Source organism: Anopheles moucheti, chromosome 3 (genome assembly GCF_943734755.1).
Source record: "Anopheles moucheti chromosome 3, idAnoMoucSN_F20_07, whole genome shotgun sequence".
NCBI lineage: Eukaryota > Metazoa > Arthropoda > Insecta > Diptera > Culicidae > Anopheles > Anopheles moucheti.
Genome location: NC_069141.1, coordinates 24,067,765 through 24,082,324, shown reverse-complemented (window position 1 = coordinate 24,082,324; position 14,560 = coordinate 24,067,765). Strand labels below are relative to the sequence as shown.

Here is a 14,560-nt window from a genome sequence, read left to right as displayed (position 1 = left end):
TGGTTGTTGCTGCAGCTAAATCGTCGGTTGTTTAAATACAATTAATATTGTATGCTCAACGCAAAGATTTGAGTCTAATTTTACGAACTAAACAGAGAACTTAAAATCCATTTTCTGTAGGTACTTCCTGTTCTGTGATTACTTCAACACGTAGTCGGAAAATAAAGTTTTTTAAGTTTATTAACAAAAAAAAAACGAACCAGACAAACTAAACTAAAGACAACAACGATGTTTTCAAAAAATAGGAAATTAATTCTTCAAGCACCAAATTGATTTTCTGTACAATAGTGATTATTGAAATAATGAGTTGGTGTTTGTGTGGACACGACGCTTTCTTTTACACCCTCCTTTCTGGACAACACAAACGCCCAAAATTGAACTAAGCTTCTGTGTACCACTCTCACCTCTCTCTTTCTCTATTAACCCTCCGCGTACTTTAAAAAATCTTACTACATTCCTATTTCTACCATCTACTAGTAGCGTAGTCGAATAGAGTTTACATCTTTCACGATAAACACTTTCACTCTTTTCCTCCTCATGCTTGCAAGTTACACAATTAAAGGAAACGATCAAACTATACAACATGAAAGACGTCTTGGGTAACATTGCAGACTGACGACAACAATAACGTTGTTTTGTGACGATCACTCCACTTTGGTGTTTGGATTGTATAGCACTACAACAAACCCATCCTGGACGTGGGTCAACGCATACCATCCGTAAGGTTGCTGCTGTTCGTATGTCCCTCTTGCTGTTGAGATCATCTTACCGTCCCCGGGGCGGTTTTGCTTTTTTTACCAAGCATCGTCAAGCGATGGATATAAAAGAGCACCCCCTCCTAACTTAACCCTAACTCGTCGAACTAAAACGAACTTCCATTACGCAATATAATACATTCTGGGCCATCTACACCGTTGTTCGGGGTAGGTGGGAAGAGAAGCAGCAACTGTCGGTTAAAAAGAACTAAGCAATATCTCCACCGACTACTACTCGGCAAGTGCTTGCATGGAAGAAGTCGTGAGCTACGGATACTACTAATACAGCCCAAGGGCAAAAGCGCAAAACTATAGTCCTGTGCTAGACGCTGAAACAAAACTAATCCAAATGAACAGCGAAAAACAGGACCAAGATAAATCAACTTCAACATTCTGGTCGGCACACACATTCGTTAGGCACTCAGTCGTACGCTTCGCTTCGCACAAACCTACTCCCTCAGATATGCTTCCTCTTCCAAAATATAGAATCTTGAGTATATCCTTATCCGTGCTGTATCCCCTCTATATGCATCAAAATTCGTAACTCTAAAATTCGCGCGGCCTACTGTGAATATCCGGCCTGATTTTGGTTGCAACATGTGGTTTGAAAATTTTACGCACAAATTCGCATTCAATACGTCGTTACTACCGCTTTATAAGTGAGTTATCAAAAATGTTAACTTATTAGTTGCGATGTGCTGTTCATTGTTTTTTCTTTTCTTTTTCAATGATTCGGTTACAATTTCCTTCCATTTACACTCTCAATGTGGGTTTCTTCCTTTTCTGTCTACCATTCTTCCAATCACTATTGGTCTCGTTTTTTTTTGTTTTGGGTGGAGGTGTTGTAGGTCGTGTTTGTTTCTCTAAATCCTCTATCTATGTAAAAGTGAAATAGAAAGTGGAAAATGGTGTACGCAAAAACTATTGCAATGCGCATTATAGCATTCTTAATCCCGCGGTCCGTCAACAATTTTACCTGAGTTTAATTTGTTTGCTTTGTTTAACCTTCTCCTCGTCTTTTCTAGTTTTCCTGGGTGTCCATTTTCCATCGAAAGAAGGATGTATTTCTGTGTTTTTTCCCCCGTTTTTCTACCTTTACCGCCCATTACCCAAATCATGTGCAATGAAACAAGTGACGTAAACGTGGTATAAAAAAATGTTACTGCCTTGTTTATCGATTTTTGTGCAAATACTATTTTCTGTTTTGTTGCAATGTCTTCCAAACGCACCATCATTACATCTCTGAGGTGTTTTGCTTCCGTTGGGTAGTGATGTAGGTTACACTATCTGTTTAACAGGGCTTCATAATAGAAACGCTATTGATTCGAAAACGCATTTAATCGAAAGAAAGGACGGTCATTATCGCACAAAGTAAAACATACACGCGGTTTACAAAACAGACACAGTACAGGTTAAGACAAACACTATTCCAAAACGCAACGTTTCACGTGAAGGCGCTTCCGATAACGTAACTTTTTTCCATCGAGCAATAATGGGGCAGGGGTTTGTGATAGAATCATCCGCTGCGCTACTATTTCCTCCTAAGATGGATGATCTTTCACCGCTCAATCAACGCCAACACACACAACAAATAAATCCACCACACACAAAAACCAGGGTTAAAAGCTCACAACAGTTAGACGAAAAAGTGTGAGAGGTACAAGGGTACATACATTTAGTTGAGCATCATTTCAACGCATTTTCACAAAACATATTACATGAACACATAATAGGACGAAAGTAAACATAAAAATGGCAGTTCATGAAATCTCTGCCCATCGTTTCCGCATTACATACACAGGGTCGCGCGCGCACACACACACGGAATTAGGATGAAATAAATTAACTACTTAAACGCTAAACACATATACTTTCCCTCTCTTCTTCCACGAAAGGCTTTTGAAGGTTTAAAAAAAATGTATATTGCCATTATCGAGATGCAGACTGTGGTGGTGTTAATTGCAATTACAGAACCTAAGCATGCAAAAATATCCAACATTTCGTGTTCGTGTGGTGCTCTCTAAACCCCATCATCATCATCATTCCTTGCTCTATTCAAATACAGGCATTTTGGCTAAAGTTCTCCCTTTTCTGTGATGGATATTTGCATGTGTGTATTCCTTTTTCTGATCTAACTGAATACTTATCACTATCAGTGTGCTGTGCTGCGGTCACAGATTGTTCAATACCAACCGATAGACGCGCTACCGCACATATACACACCGCCGTTCGACAGACTATTAGCTCACTTGAACGGGATTGGGAATTTAGTTATATGTACAATCACTTTCATAAAATATGTGTTTGTATGTGTGTGTGTGTGTTTTGTGTTTCCTTTAACAAATTCATTAATTTTGCCGCTGAAATACAACGCATCTCAGCGCACAAAGCGCGTACTAGAACAGCGCGTTTAATTTGTAATTTAGTACTTTTAAAAGTCTTTTAGGTTCGCAAAATCAAACAACAAAAAATCTAACCCTGTAGATATACGTTTCACTCACACGCTCTCTCCTTTCTACATATGCGGATATTGTTTACCTTTCCGTGTGCAAAATTCACATACGTTACGTTTCCTAACGACCGCTTCCATAACGGTGTATCTAGCTTAATTGCGTCGCCTTATCCTATTTCTGAATTCCTATAATCTTTTTCACAAACCGCTATATATGCAGGGGATACACAATTTGCGTACATTTGAACTAAATTAAAACTAAACTTACCGAATTAAAACAATGCTACACAATCGTTACAAGCGTGGGCACGTGGCGCTCACACCCCCTTGCTTTGCAGTCTGTCTCAGGGGGCGCCCGCGCACTCACGCACACACGCCTGTGTTGCATATGGATTTGGTGGGGCCGAAAATTGTCCGAGAAGTGCATTTGCTGTGCCCATCTCTTGTGGGATGATAGTACGGGAGAAGAGTGAAGGGCTTACGAAGCTACCGAAGACACCGGTACCGATCCACCAGCGCTGGTGCCGCCGGCCGCTCCACCCATTGCGGAAGCGGACGACGACGATGAACACGACGCGGCGGTAGCAGTAGAAGTGGCAGTAGAGGAGCTTACATTTATTTGCGATGGTGATGAAGCCGGCTGCTGTGGCTGGTGTTGCGGAGACTGCGCTGGCACGGCGGATGCAATCGGTGGCGGTGGCGGTGGACTGTGCATCACAAACGCATCGTACACCTGCATCAGCTCGTCCAGCGTGTACTCTTCGAGACACACGAAACCCTGCAGTCCGGGCGATTGTTTACGCGCACAACCCATGCAGTGTACGATGTGACGCTTTTCCTGTTCGCGAATGAACAGCACATTGAACACTTCCACCTGGACAAAACGAGAGAACATGCGATGAATTAAAACGTACTCAGTTACAACCGAAAGGGTGCGTGTAAATTTCTACCGTAAATTTAAAACAAAATGTTTGGCCTCCATGCACCCTAGTCCTACACTAACATACGATAGGATTAGGAACGCCAGAAAGCAAAAGAATTTCTCTTTAGCACCAGAAGAAATTGAACCTCCCGGTAACTTCCCAAACTAGTGGGTTCACATAGGACGTGTCAATTCCATGTGTGATGCAAAACATTAATCTAGAGTGGCCCAGTAAGACACCTCACGAAAAGAACAGGTACTGATTCCCATCTCATTCGGGCCGTATCGTAAGTGTTTTTATGTAGCAAGTACCGAAGATTCGGTTACGCGGTCAAATTAAGCCTATTAAATGAGAAACGGTACCGGCACCGATTCCACTGGTCATCCAGCTTCGGATAAATAAAGTCAAAGAAAGCTTGAAATGGCAGACCCAAACTTCTCGAAGTTATAATGCCAACGAAGAAGAAGCCAGAAAGGGCTCACCAATGACCATCATTACGCTAAGAATAATTGACCAAGCAACACCAAGTTACGTCAAGATAAGGTTGCATCACATGACTTTGGAACACAGCAAACTCACCTCACATTGCCCGCAATAGTGTGAAGCTTCATTTTTACCACGACCATGAAACCGAACTTCTATGTTAAGTGACTTTACATACTCCAACACCTGCATACAGTGTTTCATCGTTTGCATTAGGCAGGTCCTGCAAGGGAAGAAAGAACAACACATTTATTTATAACACATATTGCCTAATAGAATATTAAAATATTCAAATTATAAACAAAATAATTCAGAAATATTGGCTCAACAGAGTTTGGTTCAGAAGAACGAAAGTTATTATGTGAATTGTATCATCAGAGAAGGACAGTAAATGTTGTTGTAAAACGAAAAAAATGTTACAGTAAAACGTTCTGACAAATCTCTTTACACAAAAACTTACTTAATCGATTCGAACATCTTCGGGTCAGACACCTTAATGTTGCGGGCGAGATTCCAGCTAAGGTGAACCATCGGAACAATGCTCTTGTAGCTTTCCAGCTTGTTCCACTCGTACCGCTCGACGGCCAGCTGGTACTGTCGCGCCGTCAATGGACCCACGTTCCAGGCAATATTATTACACCATCCAATGGCCTGCACCCAATGGACGCAGCTGTGTAAAGATAGAATATTGAGTACAACGTTTTTTAATTTGCTGTTTTCTATTCCATTACCATTCCCGAAACATACCCAGCGTTAACCCACACCAAATCGCCCGGCCGCTGGGTGAACCGATACACGGGGATGTTCGCCGCGTAAAGATCCTCCAGCGCTGGCCACCACGAACCGTGCAGATAGTTGATGTTGTTCTTCTCGCACAGCGCCTGTATACCGCCCCAGTACGAATCGGGCGTCGCAAACCATTCGCAATCACCCGGCCCGATGTTAATGTTGATCGAGCAGAAATTGTTGTTCTCCTGGTGGCCTGGCGTCCGGCTACCCGGCACCTTCATGTACAGCTGCACCGTATTCATACCCAGTATCATGTGGCCGACGTGCGACAGCATATTCGCGGCCGATACGACACGCGCAAACGGTGGCAACTTTTGCAGCTCCTGCAACTGAGCCTTCCATTTGCGCTCATCGGACAGATCGACGTTCGTGCCGAAGCGTAACATCTTGTTGCCATTTTTACACTTCTTCCGTTTGCCATTGCCGGCAGCTGAGCTATTGCCACCGCCAACACCGGCACCGGCCGTACCGCACGCGCTGCTGTTCGAGATGGAGTCCTTCGAATCGGAATCCGAGTTGGTGGATGCGGTCGAGATTCCAGCCATTTTATCACGCTCCTCCTGTTTGGAAGGGGGGGGGGGGAAACAAACAAAGATATCATCAGAATTGGACTTTATTAGGGCACAAAACAAGAAAACTAAAGTCGCGATAAATACCATCAGTAAAGTAATAATCATTTTCTCTTCAATGTTTTCATTCAGTAGAACGAAAGTTAATGAATTTTATATCATCATTTTAAGCAAGAAATATTTTTAAAAATTAGGCCTCTCTTCCACGAACTCACCTTTATCTTATCGGAAAAGCTAGACGCCTGATACTGCGCGTACTTCGCAATGGTTGTGTGTGATCGGTGCGAGATACAGGCCCAAACCTTCGAGTTTTTGTTGCCATCCCAGTTCTCATCCGGTGACTGATGAACCTGCGTCCGTACCTCGACCGTATGGTCAGGATTTGCCTCCACAAGCGTTTTGGTCGAGAACAACCCAAGATCAAGCTTGAGTGCTGCACCCAGCTGCCTTACCACGGCAATCGGGTGCTTGAGACAGAACTCCTGCAGCTGTGGGCTGAAGGCGTCTTTCTTGTTCTCGAGGAACACGGACGGTGTGGGAGGTTGCAACTGTTCGCGCGTTAACCGCGTAGACGGACAGTCGGGTGGGCTGGGCGGTGGTGCCTCCACGGTCAGCACAGAACACACGGCCGGTACATCTTTCAGCTCTCCAGCATTGCGTTGCCTCCGTACCATCTGCTGAATATCTTTCGCCGTCATCGAGATCTTAAAATCACCACCAACCGTGCCAGAACACGCGTCCATAATCGATGTGGGCGAGGGAAGCTTCTCAATCTTTACGACTGGTTCCAATTTGATGTCCTGCTGCTTGGCATTCAGTAGCTGGCGTTTGACGCTAGCGGCACCACCGGGTACCGTTGTCGTCGAGGTTGCTTCTGCTTTTATCGGTGGGGACTTCGTACTACTGTTCGGCGCCATTGTACTCGTGGCGTTGGTGACTTCCGACGGGATAGACGAATCCTTGCTCTCCGACGAGCTAAGCTGTTTGAGCAAGGACTCAGCAAATGTTGCTTTGTCATCCAGAATGGCTTGAATGTCTGTGGGTAAAGAATGCAACGATACGGATTAGCATATGCATGACAATTTAGAAACTATTTGTGTTAGTTGAAATTTACAATACAGATTAAATTTGTAACTGATATTATAATCCTTTTCTTCGCAGATGCACCAACAAAATTAAAATCCATCGATTGACTTATTATGTATTACTTGACCAATACCGAATACTAAATACGGATTAGACAACGTAATAAAGTTTACCCGCAGGATAATTGGCCATCTGTACGAATCAGTTCAAAAGACCTGCCAGACATTTATCATGAAAGATCTCTCATTTCGATCGTTAACGCTCTACCAAACATTATAAGGAGCGGGGTAATATACTACTCGCGGATTCCCCACAACGAGAACGTTGGCATCGATGCACAGGAAGAAAGGAAAAGGTACCTTCTTCGATTCAATTCCTCTAAACTTACCTATATCGGACTGATGATTCGAGGTGGATGTGATTTGCGTGAAACCTCCCGATGATGGCTGACTGCTCGGAGGGACGGGAAAACCGGACGGTGCGTACGTGCCACCCGCCGACTTGTATGGCATACCAGCCGCCTGTTGCGATTGTCCAGTAGCAGGCGAAAAGTGGCCATCGTTCACGAACCCGGTAGCCGTCTGCGGAACGATACCCGACTGGGGTGTTTTATTTCCTGCTGCCACCACGAAACCACCGCCTGCTTGCGGCTGTCCTTGTCCCTGGAACGGAGGCTGTTGCTGTTGCTGAAGCTGTTGGTTTCGTTGCTGCTGCTGAAGGCGCAGTTGGTGTTGTTGCATCAACCGGTACTGGTTGGTCAGCGTTTGCAGCAATACCTGCTGCTGTGAGGTCAGATTGCTCTGGTTCTGCAGGTATTGCAGCTGCAACAGTTGCTGCTGGTTAAGGTAGAACGGGGGCACCGGTTGACCCGCCACCGTTCCCACACCAGCGGCCGCACCACCGGGTCTTCCATCTTCCTGCTTGAAGCGCTTGTTCGGAAGACCGTTGTTGCTTCCCACCTGCGGCTGTCCCGGATGGTATTGGGCGCCCTGAAACAATAGCACGCATGTAGATTAGATTTAGGCAACCACAAAATTGACAAGGACACGTGGAGCCCACGTGGGATTTTTGAGGTTATGATTCTGTAATCAGCTTACTATCAAAGCGCCACCGTAATGAAACTGAAGGTGGTGTTAGCGAAACCTGACTCCGGAACCGATGCCCGGTTGATCTTGCATTTGGGGTGACAATGGCACACGCTTCAACCGATCGATAAAGTGTGGCACTGTGCGTCACCTTGAAATGCGTACATTGACCCCGAAAGTTAACCCAGGGAGAGAGAGTTTTGGCATGTCAAACCGCGCAATACCAATTTTGGCACGTTCTCGCAACGTAACATCATTTGTCCGCTCTCAAGGTCAACCGGCGAGACACGCTTGTGCCGGAGAGTTCAATGAACCTACCTTTTTCTCAACACGGCTAGCCACCTAACCTCACTTTAATCCTCGTGGAAACCGCATGGTCCGGTTGGCCATGTGGTCTCCGAACGTGTTTCAGCTACATTTTAAACCAATATCGTACAAAACACTCATCGCAATGCTACTAATTCGTACTGTGGGAACAACTCAATTCAACTGCTAGCATTTATAACCTATTACTGATCAAAAATGTTACACTTTTCCACCGGAGATCCGGAAAGAACGACCGACTTCGAATGCCGCGGAAATCGAAAAGAACGACTGGTAAAGGCGGCTGACCCACCCAGGGAGCAATTTTTACTCCGCGACTCACTGCGTTTCACATAGACAGAACACAAAAACTCTCTCGCTCTCTCTGAGATTTTATTCTTATCCCTGTCGTACACTGCACAGCTTTTGTTGCCGTCTCGCTCTATATGAGCATTGAAGGGATTCTGTCGCGAGAGAGCGTTTTTGGAGAGTTCGAAATCGAAAACCATCTGTACTAAAACGTGCTGCAGTAAAATTTATAGTTTTTAACTGTGCAACACTTCTGTCATTTAAATTTATACAAAATTACAAACATTTTATACGTTGTGACTTTGATTTTTATCTGTATCACATTGAGGATTTCCAGCAATAAATATAAAAAACCGCAATTTCAACAATCGTTTTAGTACACACCATACACATCTTTAGAACACGACCAAAATTCTCTTTCTCGCGTTGCGCGCCACCTACCGGAAATTATATTCATCCCTAATTCCATCTCTTTCAACAACTCGATCGTAAATCTACACAAAAACGTTAAAAATGGCCCTGTTTTTCCGTTTAACAAGCACGCAGTAAGCTTACCTGTCCGTATCCTTTCTGAAATTGGCGTTGCTGTGCCTGGGCCGTCTGTTGCTGTCGCGAACTCATCTCATTGGAAATGGGCAGATTCCAGGCCTCCTCAATTGAAGGTAACTGCCGCCGTTTGGACGTTATGCTCGGCATAGGAGCGTTGCCAAGATGTTGCTGCAGGAATTTGATACGCTGGGTAAGGTTTTGGGACCTGCTGTTGCCACCGTTGCTGTTATTGCTTAAATCACCAAGCACCGTTTGCAAAGAGTTAGGGACTCCGGTCGGTGTGGTGCTACTCGTTTCCGATGCGCCACCAGCTGGTAAAGAGTTTACTGTTGTTGCTGCTGAAGTTCCGCCCGGTCCGGTTGTTCCGCTTTGGCCTGCAGATGCGTTTCCTTTCGTAGAACCGCTGGCAGTGGTGGCAGGTACCGTGGACTTCTCACATGCACTCACAGTGCGATCCTTCTGTTGGTCCTGGTTGATAGTGGCGTTGCGAAAGCAGGCGTACGCGTCCCGCGGTTGATTGCAGCTTTCGTACAGTATGCCCAAATTGGTCCAGGCGGCTGAGTGTGATTTATCTAACTGCACGGCACATATGTAGGCCTGCAGTGCATCCATAGGCTGGTTCTGCTGCTGGTATAGTACTCTGGAATGTGGGAAAACAAAAACCGTAATGTCCATTCCACCTGCTTCCCCCAGTCAATCGCCAGTCAAATGGTTTTTGTGGTACTCACCCAATAGAGCACCATGTGTCAGCGTTTCCTTCGCTTTTCTCCACCGAATTCCGGTAGGCGATAAACGCGTCGTGCACTTTGTTGATGCCGGCAAAGCAGCGTCCGAGCAGGTAGAGTGTCTGACCCGAACGTGGTTCCGCCTCGATCGACTTCTGCAAACAGTGGATAGCGAACCGATCCCGTTGTAGCTTGTCGCCGAACAGATCAACAGTGTGGTACATCCATCCCAGCTGCCGGTAGATGTCGGCCTTCAGTGACGCCGTCAGCTGCTTGTTCGCCAGTAGCCGCTCGTATGCCTCCTTCGCTGACTTGTACTTGTTCTGCACCTCATACAGATGGGCAATGTGGAAGCGTACTGTGGTGTGGTGAAGGAAACGGAGGAGAAAAAAGGCAAAACATATAAAAAAAAATCGCCATTAACAAATATGCGAGATCATGGAAGGGAAACGCGAATATTTTTAAACGCTGGGGCACGCGTCATAAAAACAACGTCGTCCACCAGGAGAGAGATCAAATATCATCCCAAACCATGAGACAAGCGCAACCACGAAACCGAGCGGACATTCAACTCTTCCACCGTGGGGATGCACTCTAACCAGATGCAACACCACCAAAAGCAGATACACCGCGCCGATTCCAATTTGTGTACAGACACACAAAAGCCATATAACTCACACCGTGGAGAAGCCATCAATTTTTTGGGTAAAATGTATTTCTTTTATTGACCATCAACAAAACCATCTTCCCCACCCGTCTCCCGGGCGGCTGCTCGGGAGCAGTTCAATTCGTTACTTTTTAGTCGTTTCGTCGCACCACCCAAATGCACACGTGTGTCTACAAAAAATCGATCCAAACTAAAATTAAAAAGTGCAACAGGTGATGTCATACCGGGGTGTCGTCGTACTGATTAGTGCACTTTGAAGTGTGCATTTTAATAAACCCACCTTCCACTAAAGCGAAAGGGGGAGAAATGGTTGATTATGAGTTTGGGTCAACATATAATCCGTTTAGCACCGTTTTTTAAGCATTTCCGTGTTGTTTTGCGAGGGGAGGAAAACAGCAAAACAACTAAAATTATGCACTACAAATCGTTTCCCATTATGTAGGGGGTGGTTTTTTCTTTTCAAAGGGGATACAAACACCACATCGCATAAGCTCACAAACACTGACTGACCGCACACACACACACACAGAAAATTATGATCCAAAAAGTATAAGAATGCAAGGGCACGCACGTGCATTATTGCACACACTCCAAGAGTGCAACAGAGGAAAGTCCTATGCCACACAATAAGCCTTCTCGCATTCTTCGCTCCCTCTGCGTGGCTTTAATTAATAACACTCGTTTAATGGACGAATAAATTTACACCAACCCTCTCCCTCACGAAAATACAACACTCGCGCCAGTGACATGTGAAAAACATGCAACACAAACAGCACCATATTTTTGGTGTCAGGGTTTGAAGGGTTGCGAAAGGTGTTTGTGTTGCAGTTTTTCGTGAGAAAGTTTACTTTAACATCCACTGCACGCACCCTCTTCTTTCACCGGGGGACGAAGAAAAACGGCACACCCCGGCACCCCGGAAGGGGATCTCCGCTTAGTTCCGATAGTTGCATGTTGGCAATAATAATAATAACTTTTGTGTACTTTAAACGAGTTGGGGGGGGGTGGGTTAAAACTCCTCCCTTCTGCAGCCAACTGATACAAAGTACTCGAAGTAGAAAAATTCGTCCTATCCTTATTCCTGATTGACGACCGATCAACGACCTAACGCAACACACACTCTCGGCGACAAGCGACCGAGGATCATACCTGCTTATGCACCGGACGGAATGAAACTGAGGCCGGTTGTGAAGGATTTCGGGTGAGGCTTCCTTACCAACACACACACACACACATAAGAGCGGCTTGCTTTACAGTGGTTCGAAACGAAAAACTGTAGCCGATTCCATTGCTGCTCGCATTCACACGGAAGGGGCGAAACACAGGCAGGCAGCTGATGATGATTTCATTCCACATTTGCTTGAACCAATATATGGCAGCAGCATTAATAAAAAAAACCAACCGACGAAGGGTCTTGTGCTAAGCTTTTTGTGACGGGTAGGTAAAAGAAGGATTTCGTCTATTCACCTTTCAGTTTCCATTGCTCTAGGCATGATCGTGTATTGATGGCAAGAGAGTTCCAACCTTAAAGGTAAGGAAAAGATCTCTAGGACGAAAGAAAAAGGACCCTCAACTTGTTGGTGGTGTGTGCGTGTGTTTATTTCTATAGTTTGTTTTTTTGCTATTTAATTGTTAAAAGAAAGCAGACATTCTTCTTCTTCTTGTAAGTCCAGAAGGTAGTATAGGACGACATAAATGGGAACACAACACAATTTTTAGCACACTTCACAAATATGATATAATTTTGGGTGCGATTTAATCGTATACCCAAGGCAGAGGAGAAATGCAGGCAATCAGACCTACCAAATCTTACCAACACACCATCAAGGGATCGATTGTGGCAGGATGGTACCCGTGTAAAGAAACATTCTGCATTGTGAGTACTGTATCCTTCGAGAATTTGTAAGTTTTATAAATATTGAGGGTTTCGCGATGAACAGGTACGCATTTATTCCCATCCATCGTAAGAGGGGATGATCAGAGTTTATTGTTCTATGGGTAGCAACCATGAAGAATTCCATTATAAAGCAAAGCAATGGCGACATGGCTTACACACATTGCCGAATAGTGGGCCGTTAAGGAGTTCCACTGTCCAATTTTTAGTTTACCAATAAAACAATATTTGTTTATGAGAATTTCCAACAAACAGTTATATTTTACCAAAGAATTTTAGAAGAAACGATCCTCACAGAATGCATGAACACATATGAGAAGTGCACTAAAGCCCCGTGGACTTATCATCTGCAAAAGTGTTGGTGTTGCCGGTAGGCAGCAGCAACCGCTGTTGCAAATGGGATTTCAAATCGTCTGCAAAACCACAAACCTAGACCCAAAAAAAAAACACTAACATCAGATCCCTCTAGAAACACATCCACGCTGAGAACGCACACAGCATGTGTCCATTGTTTTCTTCTCTCTCTTTACGCGATCCTTTTCCACACATCCAAAATGGAGCACATTATTTCATTCGTCTTCGTTGTGCTACCCACACGATCGCCCTTGTGCGCTTGCGGTCACGGACCACCTGTCAGCGGTAGAGGTTTCACTGTGCGATTTATCATCACACAACAGCGATGGACAAAACCCTCCGCTGCACCGTGGGGAACATATCCCTTTTTGCGTCCACCCGACGAAGGACCAGGGATTTACACGTTCGCGAATTCCGGTGCATTTATCTGTCGATCCTCGACGCCATGTGTTATCTCATCCCCGGCACACAAACACCAGGGGGAACGGGATGTTGAGGTCCACCCTCCCTCCACGAAGAAGACACATTTTTCACCTCATTAACCCGGGGAGAAAAAAGCTCTTCTTCAGAGCAAGACAATTTCCCACTTTTTGGCCTCCGGCACATATGCCCATTCCATCAGCTGACAGCTGATACACACACACTGCGTGAATGGCACCGTACATACAAAACGGCATTTTGTTTGGTAGGACAGCGTCTTCCGGAAATTCAAACGAGTCGCACACACACACACAGGTAGGTTCTTGCACCGTGCAGAAATAATTCGGGAAATACCTTTATCGAAGGGAGGGAATTCATGTAAGTTAAATTACGACATAACGGGTCGCTGGTGATGTGTGCGCCCTTTCCTCACCTAATTGAATCGCACACCTGATCCAGGTTTCATTACGGTCCTTCCCACTTTCTAGAGTGGAATTATGTGGCCTGATAACGTATAGGCTATTTGGAGCAATGCCATTTTGTCATTAACTTTGTTTAAGATCATTTAGATTGCGTAGATTGCGAGTCCCGTGGATGATGGCGATACCATGCACCACCACACAGACAAGGTGTTAATCGTCACAAACTCTTAACTTTAATGGTGTAATTTATGAATTTTCTTCACATTATACTACTAAAGCCTGTATTGCTTATCGTTTCTTAACACTATAACTTATATACTAACAAAAACAAAACAAAAAAACACATGAACAGCAGCAAATGTCTCTCGAACCGGCGCACACGGCGCGGCGATTATGCTTCTGACGCACGGCTTCTGCTGGCGCTTCCTTCCCTTTTTTTTACTTACTCTCAAGCTGCGCTAAGGTGCACGTGGACGAATCGTTCAGCGCTAGTTGCAGGTGCTTTAGCGATTGCTCATAATCTCCATTCACCTTGAGCATAACCCCAAGCCGCAGGTGTACTTCATTGGCACGCGCAAAGTCTGGACAGACGTACAGCAGCTTTTGGAATGATTTGATCGCCCTGAAATTAACGATTAAACAAGGAGAAGAAGCGAAACCGCATTAATGGACGATCACGTAATGATATACGGGAAACAGCTTAGAATGCTGCTGTGAGGTATGAGGTATGATAGAAAATATGCATTGAAGGTTAATACTTTGGATCACTCATAGA

General features: G+C 44.9%; 1 protein-coding gene across 2 annotated transcripts in view; it reads right to left on the bottom strand.

The window, feature by feature from the left end:
- Window positions 1-204: 204 nt before the first annotated feature.
- Window positions 205-14,560, bottom strand: part of LOC128303956 (histone demethylase UTY) — a 90,181-nt gene continuing 75,825 nt past the window's right edge. For both annotated transcript variants that reach the window (XM_053041061.1, XM_053041062.1), the window contains 9 exons: window positions 14,232-14,407; window positions 10,032-10,386; window positions 9,310-9,943; window positions 7,446-8,046; window positions 6,187-7,007; window positions 5,361-5,962; window positions 5,074-5,283; window positions 4,710-4,836; window positions 205-4,081 (listed from right to left, as the gene is read on the bottom strand). In XM_053041061.1, the coding sequence (XP_052897021.1) occupies window positions 3,686-4,081; window positions 4,710-4,836; window positions 5,074-5,283; window positions 5,361-5,962; window positions 6,187-7,007; window positions 7,446-8,046; window positions 9,310-9,943; window positions 10,032-10,386; window positions 14,232-14,407 (3,922 nt within the window). In that variant the 3' untranslated portion in view covers window positions 205-3,685. The remainder of the gene's footprint in view (window positions 4,082-4,709; window positions 4,837-5,073; window positions 5,284-5,360; window positions 5,963-6,186; window positions 7,008-7,445; window positions 8,047-9,309; window positions 9,944-10,031; window positions 10,387-14,231; window positions 14,408-14,560) is intronic.